This window comes from Haemaphysalis longicornis, unplaced genomic scaffold (genome assembly GCF_048455015.1).
Source record: "Haemaphysalis longicornis isolate Haplotype H1 unplaced genomic scaffold, Haemaphysalis longicornis Haplotype H1 scaffold_9, whole genome shotgun sequence".
Lineage (NCBI taxonomy): Eukaryota > Metazoa > Arthropoda > Arachnida > Ixodida > Ixodidae > Haemaphysalis > Haemaphysalis longicornis.
The window spans coordinates 109,517,121-109,543,651 of record NW_027526460.1 but is presented as its reverse complement, the minus strand read 5'-3'; the positions used below and the strand labels follow the sequence as shown (position 1 = coordinate 109,543,651).

At 46.5% G+C, this 26,531-nt stretch overlaps 2 protein-coding genes across 2 annotated transcripts in view; one reads left to right on the top strand and one right to left on the bottom strand.

The window, feature by feature from the left end:
• Positions 1-263: 263 nt before the first annotated feature.
• On the bottom strand, positions 264-1,672 carry LOC144151847 (uncharacterized). The gene has a single exon (XM_077683011.1). It carries the CDS (start codon positions 1,530-1,532, stop codon positions 531-533), a length of 1,002 nt encoding a protein of 333 aa, XP_077539137.1. The 5' UTR covers positions 1,533-1,672; the 3' UTR covers positions 264-530.
• A 1,349-nt stretch (positions 1,673-3,021) lies between these two features.
• Positions 3,022-26,531, top strand: part of Ifrd1 (Interferon-related developmental regulator 1) — a 43,056-nt gene continuing 19,546 nt past the window's right edge. The window contains exons 1-7 of the mRNA XM_077683010.1: positions 3,022-3,228; positions 15,248-15,376; positions 16,912-16,999; positions 18,960-19,040; positions 21,334-21,535; positions 22,939-22,992; positions 24,807-24,967. Of these exons, the coding sequence (XP_077539136.1) occupies positions 3,198-3,228; positions 15,248-15,376; positions 16,912-16,999; positions 18,960-19,040; positions 21,334-21,535; positions 22,939-22,992; positions 24,807-24,967 (746 nt within the window). The 5' untranslated portion in view covers positions 3,022-3,197. The remainder of the gene's footprint in view (positions 3,229-15,247; positions 15,377-16,911; positions 17,000-18,959; positions 19,041-21,333; positions 21,536-22,938; positions 22,993-24,806; positions 24,968-26,531) is intronic.

Sequence of the window (26,531 nt, the reverse complement as noted above, 5' to 3'; positions counted from 1 at the left end):
AGCCTTTGGGGACATTATTAAGGTCTTGTTATTTCGTCACCAGATGTGTTAGCTACTCCAGCTTCCTTCACACACACCCATTCCGAGTTGAATGACCTCGTAGGTTTTAAAAAATGGAGAGGAAAGAGACAACTGGTGTATGGAGAGAAACGGGCAAAATTTGCTCCGTTCACAGAAATTTGGAAACAAAATAAGACAACGCCGAAGGCTGTTTGGTGGCAATTTGGTCCACAAGTTTTTTTTTTCTTTTCAATCTTCTCACCGAGTTTTCAGTCTTCAGTTTTTTTTTTCTCTCTTTTTAATGATGAGCGACGACGGAGTGTGTCCAATAAAAGGGTTGCTGCCGTAAACTCAAATATGTACACAGGACTAGACCGTCACGGCGGATCTCTTGTACCACCGAATGCCAAAAACAGCAGAAGCCGAAAAAAAAAAAAGCCTTAACTTAATGTACAAACAAAAGACGATGTGGCGTCCCCGAAGGGCAGGTATCTACAGTGAACGCGGATGCGACCTCACGATGCGACCAACTAGGTCCGGATGCAGTTTTCAACACCATTCACGCCTTCATCATCATCACGACCCCCTCCCCCCTCGTCGTCGTCTTCGTGCTCGCTGTCGCAGGACTCGTCAAGCGCGTCATTGTCACTCTCCTCTTCGTCGTCGTGCTGATCCTCGGCGCCGTGGTCACTGTCGTCCCCGTCGTGACCCGAGGATGACGAAGTCGTCGTCAGACTGGACGTCGCGGCCGAGCGCAGGGTGCTGTTGAGCTTCAGCAACGCGCTATTCTCGTCTTGCAACCGGAGCAGTTGCCGCTGGAGCTCGTCAAGACAGTTCTGCGGGTCGACCCTGTGAAGCTCTTCCCACAGCTCGGCGGCGCGCCGCTCAAGAGCCGAGTACAGTTCGGCCACTTCGGACCGCGAAAGCCGCATGAGTTCGTCGATGCGCGCGTTGCTGTACACCGCTTCGAAGTCCTTCTCGTAAAACTCCACCATGTTCCCGTAGTCGAGGGACTCGTAGTGCTCGCCGGACGGAAACCACGACTGCGGCTGCTCCTCTCCGCCCGATTCGTCGGTCTGCGAAGCGGGCAGCGACGTCCGGGGGAGGTCCCCGTCGGGATGCATGCAGTCCTCGTCTTCGTCACTGCGCTCCGAGCGACGCGGGTACGCCACCTCGAAGCTCTGGTACAGGGCACAGTTCTCGTGGTCGTCGATTATGAACTGCGTGAAGTTGGCCGGAGCCTTGGGCACTTCGCGGGGCCGAATCATGACCTGCCTCTTGCGCCGCTTGGTCGGCGTCTTTTTCGTCGGGCTAGCGGCGTCCGAGGACGAAAGCACGCCGTCTTGATCGTCGCGGCCTTGACGGCGCTTCTTGCCGCGTCGCCGCTTGCGGTGCTTGCCCAGCGGCACGCCGAGCAGCGCCTCGCTTCCGGCGGGTTCGGCTGCGACTGTCATCCCTTTGTCTAATGTCATCGATGGGTCCACCGACCCGTTCAGGGGCGGCGAGGGAGCACTCGCAATGCTAGCGATCATTCGGCGCTAACTACTCCAAAGCGTTAAACAGACAGACCGTTAAACGTACACCAGTACTCAGATCAGACGTCTAGCGGCACGCGACTCCGATAATAGCGAGTAACCTGCAAAGGCAACGCGATAGAGAAAGGCGTTTCACCTTGATGTGACTTGAAGTTGCCGGGCCGATCTCAATCCCCGCCGTTCGTCGCGTCACCGGTGACAAACTCGTTGATGTGCCCTCTCAGCCTTGATAAAGTCACTTCTCAGCGCAGTGGTTCGATCCGAACAACGCGGCGGCCTCGTCGTCGTCGATCAGCCTTCCTGCCACCGTGAATTGTCTTTGAAGCAGTCCGTTGACAGAAAACGTACGAGAAACGAACACCGTGACGAGGAGCGCGGCTGCGACATGCCCAAGCCAGTTCCAAACGTTAAACTGACGTTCTGAGCCTGCGTGACGTCGTATTTATAGCTTCCGTGACGTCACTGCTACGGCGGTTTTGCCAGCCAATCGCAGAGCGCTGGATATATTGGGCGCTACGAGGGGGCGGTATAATAATGGGAAAGGGCGGTGAACGGCTGTTTTCTTTATTTATTAATGCGGGCTGCTTCGTCTTTTGTTGCTGCCGCGTGCCACGAAGCGAACGCGATGGTTGTAAATACACTGGACGCCTTGTATTTCGCGTTTTGAATGCCGAACATTTTCTCGTTTTTTTTTTTTTTGTAGAGTTTGTTCCATTTTTACTCCGTCTGGCAAACACCATACAACGACGGTCGACAGTTTACCGTCATACTGATAGTTTTCGCTTTAACCGCTCTAACAAACTTCCCACTCCAGCTGAGGAGCACCGCCAGCGCAGATAACAAACCGCGGCAACGCAAGTTCGCAAAAAAAAAGAAAGAAAAAAAAAGGGAGAGGCAAGAACGCGCCAACGTAACTATGTCGTCGGAAACACGGCACTTCGCTGGCCCCGTCGTGTTAAAAAGAAAAAAATTGTGTTTTCTCGACAGCTTTAACAGCCCGTACTGCAGACAGGGCATAACGGTTTGCAAACGTGTCAGTTTTCAGGCAAAAATCCGCGACTGCGGCACCATTGCGGTGGTAAACTGACACGCCCAAGCCTTGCCCTCTTTTGCATTTCGTTGTGCCAGGTGAAAACGGGTTCAATCCGCGACTGGCATGACGCCGATGGAAGTATTATCCACATTTCGCCAAACTTGTATCCTTGCTGCGCTCACGCATTGCGAATATACACTCTGTATTTGTAAAATTCGGCGTGAAAAACCAAATACAAAGAAACCACAAGCTGTCGGTGAGGGCAAGGGCGGCAAGGGTACATTTATTTCAGAAAGGCATAGCTATCGTTGAGCCCCCTAGCGGCAAATTTCATTATTTAGATCTAATATTATATAATTGTTATATTTGTCGTTCAGCCTTTTTCTTGATCCATTCGCGCGACTATTAAATTTAAATGTCTGATCAGTAGCGCCTCTGGCGTACAGCTCCAAGTTGCTTTTGTCGCTGTTTGTCATACACTGTTCATCTCACCATGTGGATACAGTCTCTCGCCTTTGTAAACAAATATTGCGTCGTTGGAAAAGATTTTAAATTTAGATCGATATCGGTGTGTTGCCCTTCTTGATTAAGGGGCTTCTTAGGTTTTCTAGTATAAGATATTGGACGGAATGCCGAAAGGAAAGAAGAAATCCAAAGGAGGTGAGTGGCCGTGAAGCCTAATGTTAGTGCTAGTGCGCTAACTTAGTGTTAGTGCTAGTGCGCTAACTTACTGACACTTTCGCCAGACGACGGCGTTTATTTTGCTGACACCGACTGGTCCGCTTCGTCAGCCGTGCCGTCGGGAACAGCGCCGAGTTGTCGTTACCGCGTAAAGATAACTTCTGAGTCAGGTCCACGGTCGACGGTTGCTTCCTAAATCGGCCGACCTTTCAGCGAAGTTTGAATGAAAAGTGGCTGCCATATGTTGTCACGTTTAATTTAGTTAGTGGACCCGATGTTTGAATTTGGGTACGCGCATTTCGTTTAGCGACGATCGCTGATTCTCGCAAGGTTTGTTAACAGCCCTGAACTAAGTGTAACGTCTTTTCTGCGGCGAAGTAGTGTTGGTTTGAATGTTTCAAGGTCGCCTAGCTAGCCACTCGCTTGCCGCGTGAGCACTTTCTTCCGCCCGTAGTAACGGTCGCAGCTCTTATCTTCATTCAAGTCGCCACCGTTTCGTTGTGGACATCTTGAAGCTATGCCAAATTTAACAACTGTTGGGACAGTATGAGCATACGATATGAGGCATGTTGAACTCGCAAACTTTCGAAATTGCGGCATTTAGCGCACATTTTTTGCGTTTGTCGCGCCAGAAAACTGGACAGCGTATGGAAAGGTAAAAAGGTCTAGCGGTTGGAAGGTACTGTCAGTAACCTGAAACCAAAAGTCATTTCAATTTAAAAACTGATGTAGATTACTGTAACAACGCTGTGTGGTTATGTTGAATCGCGTTGCAGCTGTTTGGTGAAGTTTTCCTGTATTAAAGAAAAAAAAAAACTCTTGCTTAGCGTACAGTCCGCGCCTTTGTGCTGGCTTCCTTTGTATGCTGATTTCGAAAAACTGTGAAAGCAGTGCTTGTGTGGCTTCACTGAGAGGAAACAGCTGGCGAAGCTGTTTGTACAGCTAGGTCTTAAAGAAACGGGGCATTGGCGAATGAAATTGGCGATTGTGTAGCTGGATAGCCGCATTATCTCAGAGGATGGGAAGAAATACATTGCTCCAGATGTGTTCAAACATCGCGTATTCCGCACATAGCAAGTCGCAGCGACATTATAAAACATTTGCATTAAAGAACATTTATGCAAAAAGAAAAGTGCGCCTTGTAAGAAATGTTGCTTAAGAGTTGGGCAATGCGTATAGTTCAAGAGTGGCACTTCTTCAAAATTGTCGACAGCAGTTTTGTGTCTGGTTAATTAAGCAGTTCAGAGTATTAAGTTCTCAGAACTTTACTCATGTCAATCCACACCTTCCCACGATCTGTATGCTGAATGTGGTGTTTGTTGTATGCGAGGAGGCGATGATTTTACAAGCCACTTGAATGGTAGCTTTGTGGTGTACAAACGCCTGTAATTTGGATGATAAATTGTCCTGTCTGGCAGCAATTGGACGGCAGTCTGATATATGAGGGGTGTTTGCCAGCTTATCTAACTCAGTGTTGGAGAAAGCAGGGAGTGCGCTGAAACAAGTCTGGGCGCGTTGTGACCGGTCACGAGGGTGGTCAGATGTGGCTCTGACAGAAGTGCCGAGTGAAACGTTCTAAGGGGAAAGTTATCGCGCAAATGAAGCAAGGAAATGCTGGATATGCAACAATGCCTGATGATAAGATTTCTCGCAGCAGAAGGAAAGAACTTACGGCTACGGTTTATGGTGTACGTGCCTGTCCCCATCATCCCATGAGATGAAATTTTGAATGAAGCAGTTTAATTCCTGCGCTACACGAGCATTTGGAAGAACATTTCAGTCGAATGGCCTTCGAAATTTGAACTGGAAGGAGTTCCGCCAATCTACATGACAATTCTCAAAGGCAGATTAAATTATCCGTGTTCGCCCGCATGAATTCTCAAAGGCAGATTAAATTTTCCGTGTTCGCCCGCATGTTTTGGTGTTGCCACTGCTGCCGTAGTTTGTTCTTGAAAAATTTAGCTTTAGAGTTAAAATGGGCAAAAAACAATTATCAGTAATCAAGTTGACAACAATTTACAGGCACACACAAAACAGCCAGCATTTTTTTTTCTTTTTTCGCACCGCCAGTGTTTAAGTTGCCGTTTAATCGTAGAGCGACGAGAACAAAAACAAGTGATAAATTACGAAGATTGTGTACTTTGAACACCAAGTTTTACTCGTAAATAATTGTTTTGTAATTACGGCATCCAGAAACTTAGCCTGAAAGTACGACAGTTCGCGTTTCGAAGGCCTTTGAGAACCTCAAAGGTCGTTGGATGTGCTCTTTTTACTCAAATGGCATTTCAACCAAACGCCTTAGAAAAATGTCGTGTAGCAGCTCAAGGTGTCATTTGAGTCAAATGACATTCGACTCAAGCGCAAGGTAGGGAGCCTATTGAAGGTGACCCTTAACTTCTACAAGAGGGCGGCAGGTAATCCAGAACATAATTTTGTCAAACGGGCGAATCAACGTTTCCTAAATAGCCAAGGAAATGAATTTCAGCAGGTTAAGCTTTGAAGGTGATTGGGGAAATGTTGGGAATGTCAGGAGTTGGCGTAAGGTGGGTGCCCAAATGTGCTGGCAGGGTTTCGGAAGGCACTGACGATGTGTTGGGAGACCACTCGGGCATTTTTTATTGTTTCGTGACCGGAGATGCTACATCGGTTAATCACAGAGACCTTTCAGCCAAAGCGAAGTCAAAACAGTGGAAATCACAAATCATCGCCCTCTGCGTGACAGTTTCAGTGCAGAAAAATCGGCAGTAAGAGTTGTGACGGTCTTTTTTGGGGGGGGGGGATGTCAAGGTAGTACTTCCCGCTTCGACAGTTCATGCGGCACAAGGCAGCCATAAATGGTAAAGTTACGCCAACACGGTGATTGCCTTGTGGGAGGTAATTGAGGGAAACTTGCAGCTGGTGTGCTTCCGCGTCGTGACCGATTGCGGCGGTTCACATGTCGAGGCAAGCACAGGCTGCTATTCCCAATTGCAGATTGCGGCAGCTGAGCCGTTAGCCCGACAGTCTGCAGCTGGACCCGTCGGAATGTTTCCTCGTCCGGTTTGAATGCATATCTCTGTGGGCAGCTTTTTTCGAGGGACAAAGACTCAACTGTGTGGGGAAGTCCTGAGAGCTGAGCAATCCTTTTTTTTGTTTTTGTTTTTTCTCAGAGGGTGTTTTAGTCATTGCAGGAAAAATGGGTGAAGCATACCTGCCAGGCTTCCCGAATTTTCCGGGAGACTCCCGAATTTTCATGCTTTTGTACAATTGTACGACCGAAACAAAAATCTCCCGAAAACGCACCCGTCTGCGGCCTAATCCTTTTCCCAGTATGGCCACAATGCGCCGGAGGTATACCTGACAATCCAACCAGACACCAGTTGGCATCGCTATCAGTGAAGTGCTTAAAAAGCGTAGTCCGCCATGCGCACACGGTGACCCCGTTGTCCCATTGTTAGTTTACTGTTTATAGAAACGCAGCGCCGCCGCAACTTTCATTTACGCACGAGCACGGCCATTCTGAAGGTTTAGCAAGTCTCCAGTGGTGTAGCTTGTTGTTAGTTTAGACGAAACAACCAAACAGTTCAGTTCCTGCTGTTTTGTATTGCGCTTGCAGTACTATTTCCAGGACTTTCTGAAAATGGCGGCGTTAGCAACGTCGAATATTTAAGTGGTGTACCTTGTTGGTAGTTTGGGCGAAGAAATAGTTCATTTCCTGATATCTTGTAAGTGAATAAAAAAATGTGTGTAGTTACCCATTCTCTTGTTGCTACTAGCCCCCCCCCCCCGCCTTCCCCCTCCCGGTAAGATCTCCCTAATGCCATCCCGGCAAATCTGGCAGGTATGGTGAAGTAAATTGATGGGGCATTACATTGAAAAATGAAACCTTGGAAAAGCTTTTTTTTAAAAAAAACAAGATGTTTATTGAGGTGTGCTAGAAAAGTACATAAGTAAAAATACTACAGACAAGGTTCCCAAAGTCAGTGAGTGTATTAAGAACAGTGTACTAGTGACAAGTGTACCAATGTAGGTACCAGTGAGGGTACCAAGTCAAGTACCAAGTGTAAAAGTGACAAGACAAGTGAGCCAGTGAGTGTGCCGGGACCCTTTTTTACTACTGAGGTGGACGAATTGTTGAACTCCCCGTATACATACAGCATGGAAGCTCTTATTAAAAGGCACAGAGCAGCTAGCGGGAGGCAACACGTATTTCCTACTTTAGTGAAAGTGCAAGTCTGTTTGCTCTCTGTGACAGGGTACTGTAGTTGATATGTCTCAAAATGCCTGTGTAGGTTCAGGTTAACACCTAGAAGATTCAGCAACTGCGCGTGTTTTAATTTTTATCCTCACCTGACACATGGTCCCAGTCCATTCAAGTGGCTTTCGCAAAACGAGTTTTAAGGGCGGGCTTGAGAAGCCGTTAAGCAGAAAAAGGTATGGGTGAATTTGGGAGCTCTGAACTAAAAGTTCATACTTCTTGTTGCATGGAATTTCTACGCCACTATGTTTCTGAAAAATCGTCACACGTTCCACCTACGCAGACACACAAGCACACATTAGTATGCTTTGCTGGGCGAGTTTGTTTTTAGTTTGAACTATAGGAGCGTGCAATAGGACGTAGAGAGAGAATAAGCAGGCTGGGGGAACACTCCCTGCCAACCAGTTCCTTCAGGAAAATGTCATCTTATATAAATGCCGCAACGACAGAAATGTGCACACCGCCCAGGCAGGCTAAACCAGCCACATGTTATGCTATTTATTGTTCACTGTAGCGGGCGATGCCAAGCGACATATACTGTGATAGCGTGGGGATGGAGGCATGTGAACTATTGGAGGCGTTCTTGCGTTTTTTTAAGAGGGGCCACAGGTTGTGTCAGTGTAATGTCAGTTTGTTCAGGGAGCGTGAGGTTAGGCTATTATGTTGCGAACAATAGCATAACTTGTGGCTGGTTTTGCTTGTGTGTGCGCAGGTGCGCCTCTGTTGTAGCGGCATTTATATAAGGAGAAATTTCTCTTTATCTAGATAAACTTCTTGATACTGAATGCTTGTCCTTTCTGCTTTTTATTTGCTCACTGCTCCTGTCCAACTGCGCTCTCCTTTGTCAGTTTACACGCACACAAACGTGAGGCACAGTCGTCGTGCCTGGGTGAAAAAAGAAGGTTCGGGTGAATCGCAAGAGCTAAATCAGTCTGAACAGTTTTTTTTAAGCACTACTTAGAAATGCAAGAGTTGTACTGAGTTTGTGGAACACGTGTCAGCTGTTTTTCCTTGGCTGTGAGTCTGGTAGCGAGAGCTCATGACATTAAATTCAGTTTGGGCCACTGTGAAGTTAAAAGGAAACAGAGTTGCGTGGACAGAAAAAAGCACAAGAGGGTAATGGGTAATAGTTGAGAGATGCCTAGGGGTATAAGTTTTGTACCCGCTGCGGTGGCTCACTGGCTAAGACGTGCTGCTAAGCCCAAAGACGTGGGTTCGATTCCCAGCCGCTGCGACCGTTTTTTTAATGGAGGCGAAAAGCAAAAATGCTTACGTGTTAGATATTTCGGCGTACGTTAAAGATCCCCAGGTGTTCAAAATTGATCCGGAGCCCTCCGCTACGGCGCGCCTTATCGCCTGTGTAGCGTCGCCGCGTTAAACCCCTGTATCAATCAATCAAATTAAATCAAGCAGTTTGGTCTTGAAGAGGCCATGAAGGCAAAATAAAGCTTGGTTCGGTTTGAAAGAAATAGCCTTTGGTAACTCATAACCTTCATTCCAGCCATGAAAGAAGTTATTTTAGCCGAAAAAAACGCAAGAAATGCTGAAGAACTTTCTAATTCCGTTGTAGAACGACCTGATACGGGTAGGAGTGATGTAATAGGGGCCAGCACTGAAAACGTAGTTATCAATTAACTGAACGTGGGCATTCAAGTGATACAACCAAACAGAAACTGGAGGCCCCACTACAGTCACGACGGGCTGTTGGCGGTGGCTCAGGTCGAAGGCTGCCACTCGCCCAAACAGAATTCTGTGACGTCGGGGAAATCGCTGGAAAGTGGCTTGGAAGTTCCCGCTGCTTCATTCGTTTCCTTTAATATCTCCATTATGTGCTTAAGTTTGCAGTAAAAGTAGTATCACTGTTATTGGCACGAAGCTGTCTTTTTAATGAGACAAACCTGTATTTTGTCTTTGCGGCCCCTTTAAAACAGGACTGGGTGTAATGACGACAATGACAACATCGGGGGCGAGAAAGATTGATGAGGCTGGCATGTGGTAGTCGTGGTTTGGGGGGCCTATGGTAGAACCTCATCCTGCAGGGTGCATCGGATGTGATGGATGGGGTGATAGGCTCGAATAGGGGAGCCAAGAGTAGGTTGCAGGCATTTTGAAACCTGCCGACTTTTGGGAGGCAGTGCTTGAGTTCTGGCTGTGTGTTTCCGTTTGCACGAATTACACGAACAGTAAGATAGACGATTCACTAGACAATCATACACGTTCAAACTCTCCCGCTTTGCCTGGGACACTCCCAATTTTTGACCTATCCTCCCGATTGCACAGGTCCGGCCACAAATCTCCCTAAAAAGTGCCCCAACCACACCACAAAAAAAAAAAACTCAAGCAGCATTGCTGTATTGTAATTGCCATCATAAGTTAGGTAGCCACATGAAATTAGTGGAAGTTTTGTACAAGCCATTTGAGTTTAATGAGCGTGTATAGGCCTTTTTTATAGCTTCGTTGGCAACGTGGCGTTGTCGAAGCCAAAGAAGTAGTATTTGCAGTTTTTCTTAAGGATTTCCGTGTGCACGACTTGTGCATGCGGCATGAGCATGGCGCACGGTGGGAAAAGCGATATAAAGCTGCATTTGGCCACGACCAAGCACCGGAACTTTGATGGCGCCGCTGAGAAGCAGTGGACCGTGGACAATTTCTTGGTCAACAGCAATGTCAGTTTGAATTTGCTTGGTTTGCAGATCTTGTAGGCTAGACAGGCCACGTATGCTGCAAAAAAATCCCCCCCCCCCCTCCCCTCTTGCGGACAATCTCCCCGTTTTTGATATCCCCAGGTTGGCATGTGTGGACAATGAAAGAATCACTGAATAAACAGTTACAGCAGAAATGAATGAAATTGCACTTCTGCGAAGTATTGGTTCACTTGTGGATTCAGGGGTGAGACAGCTGCGCATATTGCGCAGATTTGATACAAATTTGTTTTCCTGCACCAGGCTGCTCCAAAAGCTTGAAAATTGGTAAAATTGCGCCAAACTGCTCCAAAACAGTCTGAGAGCCAACGATTTTAACGCTCCCATCAGTTTCAGTGAAAAAAATGCTTACTGACCACATAATTTTCCATTACCCCCAAAGTGATGCTCTTTGTAAAAATTAATTTTCTGATCATTCAATAAAAAACCCGCGTAAAATGGTCCCCGAAATAGTTTTTTTCGGAAGTCACAATGTTGGGTTGCACATGTTATATTCTGTATGTTTTTAAAGCTTTCCCATCGAAAATCATTGCAAAGTCCTGTTCAAAAATACTAATGCTTACTGAGGCGACAAAACTTGTTTAAGTTAATGACAAAACGGCAATTTTCTGAGCGCCGTATCTCCGGAACGACATTAGGCAGTTTTAGCATATCGTTACCGTGTTTACGTTACCGTTTACCGTGTTAGCGGGAGTCGACTGCGCAGCGCGAGAGTTACCGCGAACGGTAACTTACCGGCACAGGCTTCACCTTCGCCAGCGGCTTCCGGTAACACGGTAAGCGGTAACGCAAACACGGTAACGATATGCTAAAACTGTCTATTACGTACGTATACGGGGCGCCGCCATCTTGGTATGGTGAGGATCGGAAAACATGGCCAGCGGGCGAAGCAGTTGCTCGTAGTTCAGGCTAGTTCACTCTAGTTCAGGCAGACCGCTCTTCACAGATTTCTACCGTGCTTTTGGTTATTGGGGTGGCTAGGTTTACATTTAGTTTGATCTGTTACGGGAAGTTGCGCCACTCGAAAGGTGTTCATAGAAAACAACGTGGTGCCCGCGAATTCACCGCGTTTCGTGTGAGGAGCGGCTCGCGCTTGAAGTGAAATTTCGGACTCATTGCGTTGTTATAAAACGCGGAGTTATTGCTGCCTTTGACAGCGAGCTTGCGAGCGGCGTGAATGCGACAGTCGACACTTCAAAAGGGGCGGCGCAGGCTACATCGCCACAAAATGTTCAAGCAGTGTCCGATAGCGGGACAGGCTATTATTGCACGCTAGTAATAATGGTTCATCAATCTGAAGTGAAATTTAATGCCAAAAGGGAGATGGCTAAACATATCAACGCTACTCAAATTACGATCGATCGTAGTGAACATGCACCTTAGTGTTTGAAATGGGAAAGCTGGTGGGGTGCCACGACTGTCACCTCGCTTTGCGCAACTTTTGCCGTGGCTCTACACTTGTGCTTAAAGCCGAGTCTGGGATTACAAAAATAATAATTTCGGCATGCCCATGATAATAAAAATGCCTTACGATTGCTTAGTTTTTCAATTTGACATTTTCAACGGAACTTCATGCTATCTATACATAGAGCCTAAGAATTTAAAAATGGTTCGTAAAAAGGTAGTGCATTCGGTACCTCGTGATATTCTGGTAGAAAAACTTTATTAAGAGGCTGTTTCAGTGTTATATACATTCAAAACCGATTAAAAAGTGCTCTTTCCCCTCCCGAGTTGCCAAAAATTTAATTTTTTGGGCACCTAAGCTGACATAATAAATGTCGTTGACTGCTCCAAACCAAGGTTCTTCTGCTCCAAAATCGAGATTTTGCTGCTCCAAAAACTGCTCCCAAACTTGATTCAGCTGTCTCACCCCTGGGATTGAACCTCAAAATTCTTGTGCATGCGTGCGTGCAAACACATGCACGTTCTCACATGCACACACCAAAGGGATATGATTGCACTACAGACTGCAGGAAAATGCATATGATGCTACACTTTGAGTAACTTGTATCGCACCTGTTCCATAACTCCTTTTTTTGGGACTTATAGGAACTATTCTGGCCCCTCAAGATCGTGGTTTTGTGGTGGTCTAACGACGTCTCCCTTTTTTTTTTTTTTTTTCAGCTGCCATTTTTATCGTACCTTTCACACTTTGCACTAGTGGCTACGTGCCTGTATTCAGGTTGACAAAAATGAAACCAAGAGCCGGGTTTTATGAATTGCAGCCGCGTCATTCACTTTTGGCTGCTGCTATCTCCCCCTCCTCGGTTTTTGGGCCATGACCCCCGTTATCCCATCCCCGTCGACGCGGTTGCACTCCACCTCCGAACGTTGAAAGCACACTCCCTCGCAACGTCCAAGGCACAGATAACTTCGCGTATGAGAAGCCGCCAGATAAAGTAGTACTGCTGATTTCAAGTGGCGTGTCCTGTGTAGGCATCTTTTGTATCCCGTTCCCTTTCGCAACGTGTGGGTTGATTTCACTTGCAGCAGCAGTATCAGTTCTGCGGAGGCAGTCATGAAATTAAGTCCCGGCATGAGCAAAGTCAGTACCATGAGGGTAAAAAAAATTTGTGAATGCCCGTGCATCCACAGTGAAACCACAGTGAATGCACGCTCATGTTTGCACTACTTTTTGTGGAAAAAGAGTGTGTCTTCATTTTATGAGTCAGTACATTGTTTAGCAAAACGGTGTCTACCATGTTTATTTTGCGTTTGTTGAGAACAGATTTCTGAAGAGAGTAGAATCGCTATGGGCGTGTAAACTGACGCCTTGCTCTGCACTCTAAAACGTTGGATGCCACCTTAATGCTTCTCTTTGCACTGGTAGCACACCAGTTGGGTACACATTAGGTACACTTTACTTTGAGTGCGTGAATGTCATTTCCATGTAATCATCTTCAGTGTTCCTGTGAGGTACACATACACTTTAGGTTAGGTGTACCGTAGGTTCATCAACAGGAATATATTGTTCTGTGGGATCTAATACATGAAAGACCAGCTCTTGTTTATCCAGTGCTACGTGAAGATCTGCAGCAAAATGATTTTAGACTGTATTCCTTATTTTTTATGATACATCATATTGAGGCAATTTACGGAACTTTCTTTTTTTTTTTTTTTTTCGCCAAATGCTGTGATCGCAACACAAAGCTGCGAGGTGATGATAGCAGGCTTATGGATTTTTTGTCTCATGATCAATATATATGGGTCCCTTAACCAGAACTATAAGCTGCTTGCTAGACATATTGCCTGTATGTGCTTTGTTTCTTGAGATGTGGTGCACACTCCAAGTTATGAATTAAAAAAAAAAAATAAACGAAGCTTTTCTTGTTTTGTTGTATTTCGATGTAACCTGGCACACACCAAAACCTATGGTATGACACATGGTCTTCTAATTGCTGCTGTTCAAGAGTTACAGGCTTACTTGTACGGTACACCATGCCTGGCACATATTTCAACTTGTAGTCTTAATTCTGATTTATCTCAAAATTCATATTTGTTCCTTTTTTGTGTCTATGCCAGCACTGAAGGGTCCCTCAGGGAAGATTTTTTGCTGAAACTTTGCACTTTTTGTTGGATATGAAGCGGGCAACAAACTAGGATCATTGGGGCCCTTCCATATTTCTATTATAGCGTGCTACTTCAGAATGTAGGCACGCAAAATGCAGGTTTTTGTGTGTGGTTCAGTCTTGGAAGGGTAATATCCCTCAAACGTGTCATATTTTTAAAATATGTTCATTGCGCAGCTTAGAACTAGCCCTGCATAAATTTCAGGGCATTGTGGGTTTCAGTTTGTTTTCCAGGCACGGGGAACAAATGTGACTTTTTAAAAGAAAATGGGGAAAATTAAAAAAAAAATTGCAAGATGTTTTTTCAGAGCTTAAAACACATTAAGAAGCTTAAAATGGTGCTCCTAACAGGGGGTGTAACGCAGAACATAGAAATTTGTGTCAAGAGGTCATCATACCTTTCAGGTTATGTTGAATTTGTGTTCGTTCAAATTAACAATCGTTATTATTTCATAATTGCTATGCCTTGCACTTGTAACTAGTCTTAACATGATTTGATTGTTGGGTTGGGGCATGGGGCTGTTTCGTTTTGTTTTTATCCATGTATCAGAAGACACAAATTCATATCTGGGGTGCACCTGAATTAGCTATGCAATCCAAACAAACAAACACCATTGATGAATGCATTCTTTCCCTGTTTCAGGAGATCCTTGTTTTTATTTTATTTATTCTTTGTTTTTCCTGTGGGTTGTTTTAACATGCCAACGCTCTGTGCAGTGTTTCAAAATGGGTTCCATGCTGCCCCATAGGCCCGTTCTGCCAGCTGGCAAGGCACTTTCGGCAGCTCTGAAACTCATTTTAATCAAAACTCACTTACGGTTGCCCCAGAAGCTTGTCCAAAATGAGTCGTTCCAATCACATCGCTGACATGTGCATTAAGAGGCCCAGAAGGAGCTCATTGAAAGACGGGGCAAAACTTTTCAATTCAATTTGTTTTTCTGGCAGCATTACAAAAGCTTGGCGTGTCTTTTTTGTTTTATTTTGTTTTTTTAACTGGTCATCAACAAATGTCTTTTTCGCAACAACTGAAGCAAAGCCATGTGGTCATCATTGCTCGTCACCTGTGATGCACGTGTGGTTGAAAAATAACCAGCGCACCTCCCACATTAGGGTGGTGGAAAAACGCAAGCAGCGATAATTTTCAGTTCATTTGTACGTTGCCTGTTCTAGCTGTAGCGGGAGTACATAGTTAGCTCGGCTGTTCGGGAATCAGCTACTGGATGTATTCATTGATAGCATTTCAAAAGTTGATTCTGCAGAAGTCTCTCTCAAAGCTTCTTTAGAGAAGTTGTTTCTTTAGCTGAGAAGGTTATGATGTGGGGCCCCTTTGAGCTTAGAGTGCGAATTGAAGGCGGGCCAGTTGGTACACAATTTGGCATGAATCAGCGCGGATGTAGCGCCTTTTAGTAGGGTATGCTTGATAGGGCAGCTGATGGCGCTCCTGTTTGTGGCATGAAGGGGTGACACTCTGCTGGTGTCAAACTATGCAGGTGGTGCCCTCCGCAGCGCCCGGCTTGAGGCCAGCCTAGCGCCGTCGAGCAGCGACGATGAGTCCAACGCCGACACTGCCAGCGTGCTCAGCTGCGCGTCGGAGTCTCGCTGCGGCAGCGACGGCACGGGTAACCTCCTCCTCCTCCTCCTCCTCCTCCTCCTCCTCCTCCTCCTCCTCCTCCTCCTCCTCCTCTTTGCGATAGATTGGTCCATTATAGCGTAGCTGCAGAAGCTCTGAAACGATTACGGTGATGCGAGGCTCAGCCTTGAGGATGTGAAGTGACAGCGAGGGTATGTGCATGATGCCTGCAAGTTGAGTTCGTGTATGCTTGCGAGGACATACTTGCGAGCGCTTCAATAGACGGCACTCGCAAGTGAGCATGTTCATTGTTGTTGCAGGTATGAAACTGAGTGCCTGCTCATTAGTGGTTCCATACGTCATTTTATTTATTTGCTCCTTGAAGGCCCAAGGGCATCACATAGGGTGGTGGTGGGTCTTGCGCCGTAGTATAACGGCGTAACCAGTGAGAACATGGACAATGAAAAAGAGAAGTGAACACGATGAAAATCAAGATCAGGGCGGAATAGTAAGAACTGGTGTAAGCATGGTGAGCTGAAGGGATGAGATTGGTTGAATAATGCAGAATGAATTTAGGAGTATCGCAGGAAGGCTTTTAGCTGAGTAACTACACTGCTTAGTTTTTCGTGAAACGTTTTGCGGTCGGTGCATGAAGTTGTGTCATTGGGTATTGTATTTCATATGGCTATTGCGAGAGGGAAGAAAGGTCTGTTTGGTGATGACATACGGCACTAGATTGTAGCTACTGGGTGACTGTCGTTCAGACAGGAAGAAGCTTCCTGTGGAAGCCTCTTTGGAAAGCAGGTAGTGAACAATGTGAAGAAGGCTCAAACGACCAATGATGTTGTGGGTGGCGAGGGTTGGAGGGTCGCGGTACTGTTTCATTGGTGTATCACTGATTGTGTGTGGATACTGTAATGTAAAATTGGTGGCACAGTCTTGAATTGCTTCCAAGTCAACGGAAAAATTCTGAATATGCACACTTTGCTCATAGATACCTACGGGTGAGTACACTGTTACGCGTACATATGTACTTGTGAACTCACCAGTCCGTAACTCACCAGTCTGTAAGCACTGGGGATCACATCAATTTTTTTTTTTTTTTAGTTTGAGTATGCGCTGACATCATTGTTGTACACATACCCTCGAGCTTGAGTGCTAAGTGGCTAAACTCGCATGAGGGTGTGGGTATGCAGCAGACCTGTAGGGCCTGATGGCGGTTGCTGCGCGAGTGAGCTGCTTTTGTCTGCGACAAGACTGAAAGAGGGGGATGTAATTCATTCACTTCCTCTTCGATTGGTCCACTTTTGTTCCCATCTTTATTTGCCTTATTTGGAGTTGCATCCTGGGGTGGTCCCTGGACTGAAGCCGTTCATTCACATTGCAGATGCCAGCAACTGTTTCGTAATGTTTTAATTGCACTAGATCTAGAGGTCATAGGGTAGCACCACCCTGGTAAACTGCTTTTGCAGTGTGCTGCAAAAGTGGACGATTCAGGTTGCCGCTTTAAACTTCCACCGTGCACAAATGAATGGAGGGAGGTTCGTAACAGTGTGGAGTGTCGTGCTTTCATTTGTCTTGCAGTCGGTGATGCTGACGTGGAGGAGGGTGTGCTTCACGATGATTTCGAAGACAAACTAAAGGAAGCCATTGAAGGGACCTCACAGAAAAGGTGACAAGCGCTTCATGAAGTTGATTGATTGGCGGTGTCTGTAGATGAGTCCCCCCTCGCTTATCAGGTGCTGTAGACCCTCGCTAAATTGTTTAGCAGGTAGGTGGGGGGAGGCTTTGGCAAAATAAAACAGTATCTTTGTGTGGGTATGATGATGTTGCTTCCGTCGTTAGCTGGAGAAAATACTCTGCCTATGCTGCCTATGTAAATTGTAGCACGAGGACAGTGTGCAGTACTGCTTGATACTGCTATCAGCCATGACATTGCCTTGAATCACCATTTTTCCACATCTCCTTGCCCTTGAAAAGGCAATGGTGAGAGATTATTGACCAAACTGGAGTTATCAAATCAAATTAAAGTCGTCGAACGGAACTTTCAGTGTATGTGATGTTTTCAAATTACCCAAGTGACAATCTTGAATCCTAAAGTACGTTGCGGCGCTTTCGTTTGCCAAATTACCCGATTAGTCATCTTGAACTGTAAAGTATGTTGTGCCACTTTCGTTAGCATTGATCTATGTTTGTGACCTCTTCCTCTTCGTACCGCACCTATGTTTCTCAGTGGGTTGCACCTTTACTGTTTTAGTGTTGCAATTCACGCGTAGTATTTCTCACGTGCCCTCAGCTTTCTTGTTATCTGTGTCTGTTATCGGCATTGGGCCGTCTCTCTCTATTACTTGCTATCTCTCTCTCTTTTTTTTCCCCTGTGCGTCACTCCCAAAGCACTTGTGTTGATAAAATGAATGAGCGATCATAAGAAAAAGCGGGCCTCTTCGTAGAAAGGCTGTTATCATCGTTGCTGTTGCGCCAGCCTTGGCGTTCGTCCAGTTTTCCAGTGTGAGGCTCCTGTGGACAACTTGCCAAATCTGGAGGAGTCTGTTGTTTCTCTAGTGGGAATGTGCTGATGGGTCAAAGTGGCTCTGCGGCCCTTTGCAACATTTTGTCTCTGCTGCTTTTTTAGACATTTAAATGACCAGCGTACGATTGGGTTGCGTGTTGGTATGACAAGCTTAAGCGTATTAATGTGCAGCGGGGCTGTGTTTTGGTGTGATGAGCTGAAACGGCATGCAGCTTTTTTCATGGCCTCGCCAATTTGTCCGTCACATGCTTAGATCAGAACATTTTGTTGTGTTGCGTATCTCTCACTACTGGGCCTAGCAGGTTTGGTCGGTGCCATTGCTAAAAGTTTTGCTTGCAACGTTCCCTTTATGCCATGTAAACATTTTGTTTGGAAGCACGCAAGGTAATATGCAGAAATGAGTAAAATATAAATGTCTTAATAAGGGGGTCACGCAGATGAAATGCAAGTTTTGTTCATGTGAAAGATTGCTTCATTAGAATCATACTGACCCTACTTTTAACGTAAACTTCGCTCAAATCAGCTACATAATTAGGAAAAAAGGGAATGGCCATGCGACCCACTAGCTCATTCCCCGCAACAGAACCTATCCCCGCAACAGAACCCGCAACAGAACCCCCCCGCCAGTCGCCCTGCTGTGCGACTGGCGGGGGGGTACTTGGGGGTACTTATTACTTAGCTGATTTGGGGGTACTTACTACGCATTAAAAATAAATTTGGTCGAGGTGAAATTTGAGTGCAGTTGGCCTTTAAGGCCCTATAAGGCACTAAATCTTTTGAATAAAGCAAGCTTGTATTTTGTCTGCATGGCCTTTAAAGCATGATCTAAGAACTGGGGTTCATTCTGTGAGGAACAATGGTCAAGAAATACTTTGGTGTTCGTTAGTGTCTCTACAAGTTGATGGATTGAACTTATTGATTGGTAGTTCTTATTAACTACTGTTACGAGGGCTGTCGGTTTAGTGACAAATTTTGGAATCTGTGTAGCTCTCGCTCAGGGCTAGCGCTTATTTCACTCGGTGATCTGGTGAACTGTGTCCCAGCTGTTTTAACGCGACCAAGGTCTTGTAGCAACTGACCGTTCACTCTGCTGTCGTTTCAGTGCCAAAGGACGTCTCTCATGCCTGGAGGCCATTCGTAAAGCTCTTTCAACCAGATATCTCTATGACTTTCTCATTGACAGGTGAGTCGCTTGCTTCCCCCCCCCATTTCCGCACAGAACGTTGGTTGAAACTTGTTCTCGGCTGATGTTGGGCCCATGTCCTTTTCAAGTGCAGAGCATGTTAGGGCTCGCTCTGCTGCCGTGGCTCGCTCACTGGACCTAAGTAGAGCCACACACGTTTTGTCGTCGCGGCGTAACCCAGAGGCTTCGAAAGCCAAGCAGTTTATATAGTCGTAAGCATTCGAAACTCTTGCACCGCTGGCTCTAGTCATACATCTCCCAGTTTAGCGCAAAGAAAACTGTAGGTGCATTTGAGGAAAAATATACGTAATTAACTGACAGCCCCCGCATTCATTTAGTTGAACGCTCGTTGGGTTGGTTCTTGCGACAGTAAACGAAATAAAGTGGCAGTGCAACGCCTTCACGTGCAAGAGGAAAAGCAAGCACAAAAAGAACAGAACCCCTGCTGGCGCAGTTTCAGGCAGGGGCGCACGAGCATTGCGAAGGCGGGAAATTTGAATTGCATTGGGTGGTATACAGTGAGGGGATAATGGCGCTAGAGCCCATTATGGCTGATCGCTGCTCTGCACTTCCGACAGCTTTCACATTGAGTGGAACGCCTTTCATTTTTTAAGTGATGTCTTTGCTATCCCTGGCAACGCAGGCTCATGCACCAAGGAAGTTACTGTCTAGTTTTTCAGCTGTAGAACATATTGCAATTGACCTGTAGGAGCGAGCAGAGAAAGTTGTTGTTTTGGGTGTTGGGCAGCAACTAGTTATGCGAGCCCCGAAGTTTACGGCAGGCAGGTGCTTTGTTTAAAATTGTCCTCTCTAATACTGTCTGCCCCCCCCGCCTTTTATTCCATCATGGAATATGCTGGTGCGTCTAAACCCCAGCAAAAAAAAAAAAAAAGATTATACACGTGGTGACATGTCACTGTCGTTATGGTGACCTACGCCGGCGCAACTTGGAAAAGGGAAAAGGATTGCAACCCTACTCGTCATTAGTGAGTGAGGAACGAGTGTGCATATAGTCAAAACTCGATCTAACGAAACCTGATCTTACGAATTTCACAATCTAATGAACGAATTCTGACTCCCCAGCAGGTGTCCATACGGCTCAATGCTTTTATGAACTTGAACTAACGAAATAAATTCAGCGCCATTCCCGATTTAACGAGGAATTTCGAGATGCAGACACTTAAAAAGGGAGCAATTTCGAATGTGTTTCGTCTGACCACCACGAAGATTATTGCGCCACGTCATAGTCAACTGTTTCAAGCACACCGATCGAATTTATGGAATCAACTGCTTGTAAAATGACAGGCCTGATTTTACGAGGTTCTCAATTTAATGAAGTAATTCACGGTTCCCGGTGACTGAGATCGTGTTTTAACTCTGATAGGGTAGCATGCTATGGGGAGGGGGGTCTGATGACCCCTTTCCTGATCGTGGAGCGTCAGCTGCCTGTCGTGAGAGGCCGCGATGTGGGAGTGCGGAATGAGACACAATGCCTGGCGGCTTTGTCTCGAGGAGCAGTCTAGCACATACCCTTCCATTGTGACGGACAGTGATGAGTTGTGAGTGCATCTGTTGTCACGCCCTGCATTGTTGCCAATTTTTCGACGGAGGAATTTATGCTTTTTATTTTTATTATTCGCTGCAAGCATTCAGTTTTGTGTTGACGCTGCATTGAGAACAGATGGACTGCCTGAACAATGGCTGAAAGTTGACCGTCTTTGGGAATGGGGGTGGGCGATGGGGACTGTGATGATTAGCTGAAGGAGTAAATAAAACAGCAGTTATATACTGGAATTCAGTAACCCAGCTTCTCAGTGCTGCCATCGTGTGTTTTTTGGCTGTTCGTTAAAGGGGCCGCGAAGAAAAAATACCGCCTTGTTCAGCTTGCGGGAAGTAGCCTTTGGCAGCTTGCTCAGCTTCATTTGAGCCAGAAAAGATGGTGCTTTACCTTAAACAACAACATAAAAGTAAGAAATATTGAAAAACCTTCACATTTTGCACTAAAGTGGTGCAGTATGGGCAGGGGTGATGTAAATTGGGCTAGCACTAAAATTGTGGTTATCAATGTGGTTGGTAACTGCACGTTAGCATTCAAGTAATGCAACCGAGTGGGACTACACGCCCCACTACAATTGCCCACTTGGGTTTCTTGTTGGTGGCTTAGGCTTGACATCTCAATTATTTGTTGGCACCATTGTTGTCAGGACACGGCGGTCTTCCTAATCAACTAAGATTACGGCAGAGTGTGGTGTGAGGAAGGTGCGATGACCCCTTGTTCCTCCCCTGGCTGCAGGCCGACGACAGTGTGTGACCTGGTGGAGCGGGGCGTGCGCAAGGGCCGGGGGGAGGAGCCCGGCGTGAGTGCCACCCTGGCGGCCCTGGCGTGCGTGCACTACGGGGCGGGCGACGAGGCGGTGGGCCTCTTCCAGAACCTGCGCCAGCCCCTCACCACCTTGCTGCTGGACGCGGCGCAGCTGCCCTCCGTGCGGGCCAAGGTGGGGAACACTCTGAGTTGGCTCTAGTTAAGGGGACATGCTTCTCGAAACAACTTTTCTTGTAATAATGAAGGTAGGCTGAAGGTAGGCTGAAATTTGCGCAGCTTGTAAAAATTCAGCTCCTCTTGTCATATATGCTATCAGATCTTGTATGGCTGCTCTGGATGAAATTTTATGCAGCATGATGTGCAGAAAAATGGCTTGTATGTGTACACTGTTTTTTTACAGTAAAAACGTTCAGTAAAGTTTTAAAATAGCCTAGGTGGTTTCTTATGAACTATATGTCCATTTTCTTAACCAGAAAAAAACATCGACTGGTAGTGTGCCTTTCTTGCTTTGTATATTTTTCTTTTATGATTGTCAGAAATATCTAGAGACACAAATTGCATAATAAATAATATTTGTACAGTCTATGTGTTATAATGAATATCTGTGCAAAATTTCATTGCAATACGACAACACTAGGTGGGAAAAAGAGCATGCACAAACTCGGAAGATGGACAAGCATGCCAAACAGAAAAAAAGCAATTGAAAGTTTATTTCTTTGACAGATTTTCAGAAATTCTTACTCAAACGACATGAAACTTGGTGGGGATATTGTTTGAAATGTCCGCATTGAAGTCCTAAAACTAGAACTCTCCTGCTGTATAACCTGGACAGCTGATCAGGCCCAATGCTAACCGCGCTTGCAGTGAATACCGATTTTACATTGATGGTGAAACTACCACAGGGGCTTTCACTGCAAAGTTGTGGGTCGCGGCCTCTGCGGCTGATGGTGGCAGCGTGATGAGATGAGTGAAGAGAAGAAATCACTCGTGCAGGGACCCCCCTATTTTTGCACTTGAAGTACCGATGCGAGGCCCTTCTTCACGTCGCGCACATGGTGCCGCTCACAAATTCAGTCAGAGCGTCAACTTCGCAGAGATAACTGCGCCTGCACCACTCCCATTGCCGGCTGTCTCCCTGCCTTGGAAGGTTGCCTGCTTCTTCTCGTGAAAAAAAAAATCACAATTTTTTTCACCCACGTGTCCCCTTAATCCAGTTTCCTGCCTAATGCAACCAAACTTTAGCGGTCCTGCCAGGATCAAAATAACTATGACAGGCTGTGCTGGCTCAGTGGCAAAGGCATTGCGCTGCTGAACTTGGGGTTGCAAGTTGATTTGCAGGCAGACAAAGGCTGAAAACTCTTGTCAAAGGTCCCAAGGGGGTCACAATTCATTGCCTTCCACTTCCTCATAACCATCCAAACAACTTTTGAACCAAAGTAGTGCGAACCAGTGGTATTCGTACCATTGTCATTGATATTCTTTTATCTGTTGTTTTTGTTTCTTCGGTATCTAATTTTCCAGCCCAGATGAGCAGAGCTAAGCCTAACTCGCTCTCCTGCTTCTTTTTCTTTGCAGTGTGCTACAGGCCTGGGCTTGTGCTGCTTTGTGGCGGAGTCTGACAACTATCCAGTGAGTGCACCTGGTTACCACTTGTTAGTAACTCTGCTGTAGCTCTAGTTTCTGCTGGTTAGGCCCCAGCTGGTTAGCCACTGGTTCTTCATTGATGACTTGGTTATTTTATTTATTTCACATCTTGACTGCTTGTGCGGGTGTTTCCATCGGAGCAGAAATCTTATCCACATGAGCAACGACAAATTGTGCAGAGTGAAATTTTTTACTATTGTAATGTTCAGGCAGTGAAAAAAAACGAAAAAAAGATAAAAGTAGCTTTATTTCTTTGCCATGGGTAGAGCCCCTAGCTTTCTGCGATTCCGCGATTCTGCAAAATATCGCAGAATTAAGGTTTTCTCGTGGAAATAAAAAAAAAACGTTAAAAGTGTGCCACTACGTCCCCAAAACGATAGATTCGGTGAAATGTGTCGGAAAAGTGGTATTTTCTATTACTAATGGCAAAATGGTTTTTATTATTTGTCTGCAATGTTTTTACTGTTGAAAATTTGAATTTGTATCTGCATATTCCAACCTTATCAAATAATAAAAGTGGCTAGGTGCCGCAGCCTCCACCCGAATCAAGGGGCTTAGCCATAGCCCCAGAAAGAGAACAATGCACCACAACAAGGCCCGTCAGATTGCAAACAAAATGAAGGGTGCAATGAGTAAAGCGGCTAGCAAGGCGTCAGAGTTTTGGGGCCGTTCCTGGACTTGGGGAAGAATCCCTAGCCCTAGCTGCTGAATGGCAAGTGTACCTAAAGTCTGCCCAAGACCTCAAGTCTAGTGACAGGGACTTGGCACAATTTCTTTTTAAACAAGAAAAGCCAGGAGAAGGTTTTGATGTCCTGGCTTTCTGGGCTGGGATGGAACACCTGACTCCAACCCTTTCTTCCATTGCCCTTAAATACGTGTCAGTGCCAATCAACTCTGTTGATGCAGAAAGGTGGTTCAGTCACTATGGTGGCATCGTGTTTCACAAGTGCCATTCTCTTGGTGAAGAAAGCACAAAGCATCACCAGATGATCAGCCACAACAGCCTCTTTCAGTTTTAAATGAAATCTAACATGTTAGGAGTCTGAAGTGTCTAAAAAATGAACTGTACATGTGCCTTATGCCTTTTCAATGTTGTCGCGGAATTTTGCAGATTCCCCTATCTAGAATCGCAGAATTTGAAATGTTCCACCGCAAAAAGTTAAGGGGCTCTAGCCATGGGTTGCTTGCAAGACAGAGTGCTGATGGGGATGAGCTTTGATTCCTTGCTAGTTGCAGGTGTGTAGTAATGCTGGTGTGTCTCATTTACACACAGCATGTGTAAATGACTTTTTGCTGGTGCAGTTACCACATTGGTGCCCCACATGGGCTGTGCCACCAACATGTTATGTATTGCATAGGAAAGCAGTGCATTCCTAACCAGAGGCATTACTCCTGGAGTGTGGTGCCCACATAACGTGGCCATTTCCATTTGTAAAGAACTGCCAGTAAAGAAATTGAGGTACAAACACATATAAAGGGGCTGCGAATTTCAGTGGCGGCAGAACTTTTTTTTTTTTTTTTTTCACAACGGATGTCGCAGCTTCTGTGATGGCATGTCCCCATGTAGTGGGCAGTATGGAGGAAGGTGCGACTAGTTCATTCTTGGCTGACTCCCAGTGACGGTGTGCACCATTTTGTAGCCAGTGGTGATCTCAGTGGGCGTCACAAATCCAAGACAAGTGGGCACTGCACAGCTGACGCTGCGAAGGGCGTGTTTCTTCTCCGTACGGTCCCCGTATGACCTCCGTACGGCTCCCGTACAGTTCCCGTACGGTTCCTCCCCCTCCTCTCCGGCACAGGTGGTGCAGTCGTGCATGGAGTCCCTGTGGCAGGTGGTGTCGAGCGCCAAGCCCTCGACCAGCAGTGGGCCTGCCAGCGCCCTGTACGGGGCAGCCCTCCTTGCCTGGGGCCTCCTGCTCACGGTGGCCCCGCTGGACAGGATGCTGGACTTGGCCAAGAGGTGAGGAGGGAAGGAGTGGACGAGTAGCACCTTGCGCTGCTGTTGGGGCACCCGCCTGGTGGAGGAGATCCTCAATCTGGGATCCCCTGGCGGTGGCTGGCTGCGCGGGCCCTGTTAGCCGGGTCGAGCCCGATCGAGGGTCCTTGCCAGCCGACCATGCCGTGCACTGTTGAATGGAGGAGCAGTTCCGTATTCAGGTCATTTAAGGGGGGACGCGGGGATCAGATTTCGAAAAGTGACCAAAAAATTGTTTTTTCGGAACCCACATTTTCGGATTGCACGTTTTATATTCTATGCGTTCACAAAGTTTCCCCGCCGCAAACGATCGCGAAGTGCCAAAGAAAAATATTTATATCAACTGAGGTGGCAAAATATTTCCTCAAAATGACGAAAACATGGCAATTTTCGCAGCGCTGTATCTCCGGAACGACGCTACCGGGCGCCGCCATCTTGGTCGCGTTAGATCGGCCGACTCTTTAATTTTCGTTTTCCGGTCGCTCCTTTTGTCATCGCTCGCTCACAAACGCACAAACGGCAGAAAGAGAAAGATAGTGAAACGAAGCAACCGATAGATGGTAACACGCGATTGGCTGTCCGGCCGCGTTTTTAGATACGGCTCTCCTGATTGGGCGCCGCCATGCCAGCAAAAACATGGCCGCCAGGCTGCTGCGCATTTTGCGCGCACTGCGCTCCCGATGTTTTCACGGTTTCCCGGTCGACTCGGTAGCAGTTTACTCGTTTTATCTGTTGCGGTACTGAACAGTGACATTACTGTTATCGCGGCGATAAAGTTGAGATCGTGCGCCAGATAGGGAAGTGCGCGGCTCGAAAGACGCATCGAAAACGTGCCCGCGACATCGCCGTGGTCTGTCCTTGAGTGGGAAGCGCGGTTCGTGCGCCTACAATTGCGGTTCGTGAAGCGAACTTTCGGACGTATTGTGAGCATTGCGATGTTATAAAACGCTGAGTTATTGCTGTGTTACACAGCGTGCTCGCGAGCTTCGGGAATGGAATGACCGACTCGCCAGAAGTTGCGGCGCGCGCTGCATTGGCGCGACGTGTTCGGGCAGCGACCGATAGCGGGATCGGTTGCTATTGCACGCGATTAATAATTGATGTACGCGAAGTGAAATTTAATGGGAAAAGCTAAGTGACCAACCATATCAATGTTACCTAAATTACGATCGTGGGGAACGTGCGCGTAGGGGATTGTAGGGCGGGGGGGGGGGGGGGGGGGGTGCAGTGGACCGTCACCTAGCTTATTTGAGAAACTTTTGCCGTGGCTCTAAACTAGTTCGTACAACGAAGTCTGGGATTGCAAAATAATATTTTCAGTGTTAAATAAATTATAAAAGACGCCGTAAGGGTGCAGCATTCACAATTCGATATTTTTATTGGGTTTTCTATTTTCGCAATGTTTGCAATTCTGTTGTCTATTTTGCAATGATTGATTCTCCTGAAGGTGAAGAGCATGGTATGCTAATAATAATCAATGTTGTAATTGTGTAAAAATACTATACTCTGCTTTCAAATAGCTCATCTTATGCTTGTGATGCCCAGATAT